This window comes from Myotis brandtii, unplaced genomic scaffold, assembly GCF_000412655.1.
Source record: "Myotis brandtii unplaced genomic scaffold, ASM41265v1 scaffold59, whole genome shotgun sequence".
NCBI classification, from domain to species: Eukaryota; Metazoa; Chordata; class Mammalia; order Chiroptera; family Vespertilionidae; genus Myotis; species Myotis brandtii.
The window spans coordinates 878,733-878,947 of NW_005370223.1; the positions used below are offsets into that span (position 1 = coordinate 878,733).

The 215-nt window shown below is 66.0% G+C and overlaps 1 protein-coding gene across 2 annotated transcripts in view; it reads left to right on the top strand.

Moving 5' to 3' along the window:
• The window catches only part of ESRP1 (epithelial splicing regulatory protein 1), a 50,479-nt gene that overhangs the window by 706 nt on the left and 49,558 nt on the right, over positions 1-215 (top strand). For both annotated transcript variants that reach the window (XM_005879233.2, XM_005879234.2), the window contains exon 2: positions 114-215. This exon is cut by the window's right edge and continues 22 nt beyond it. In XM_005879233.2, the coding sequence (XP_005879295.1) occupies positions 114-215 (102 nt within the window). The remainder of the gene's footprint in view (positions 1-113) is intronic.

Here is a 215-nt window from a genome sequence, read left to right on the forward strand (position 1 = left end):
CGGAGGCGCGGGCCGCCCCAATAGGGGAGCGGGAGGTGGGAGAGGGGCAAAGGCCCCCGCATGGAAGAAGGGGGACACTGACTCCCGCGTCTTGGCCCCCCTCCTCCCCCGAGGTGGGACAGTTGCACGAAGTCCTGGTGAGACCGGACCAGTTGGAGCTGACGGAGGATTGCAAGGAAGAAACGAAGATCGACGCCGAAAACCTGTCCTCGGCG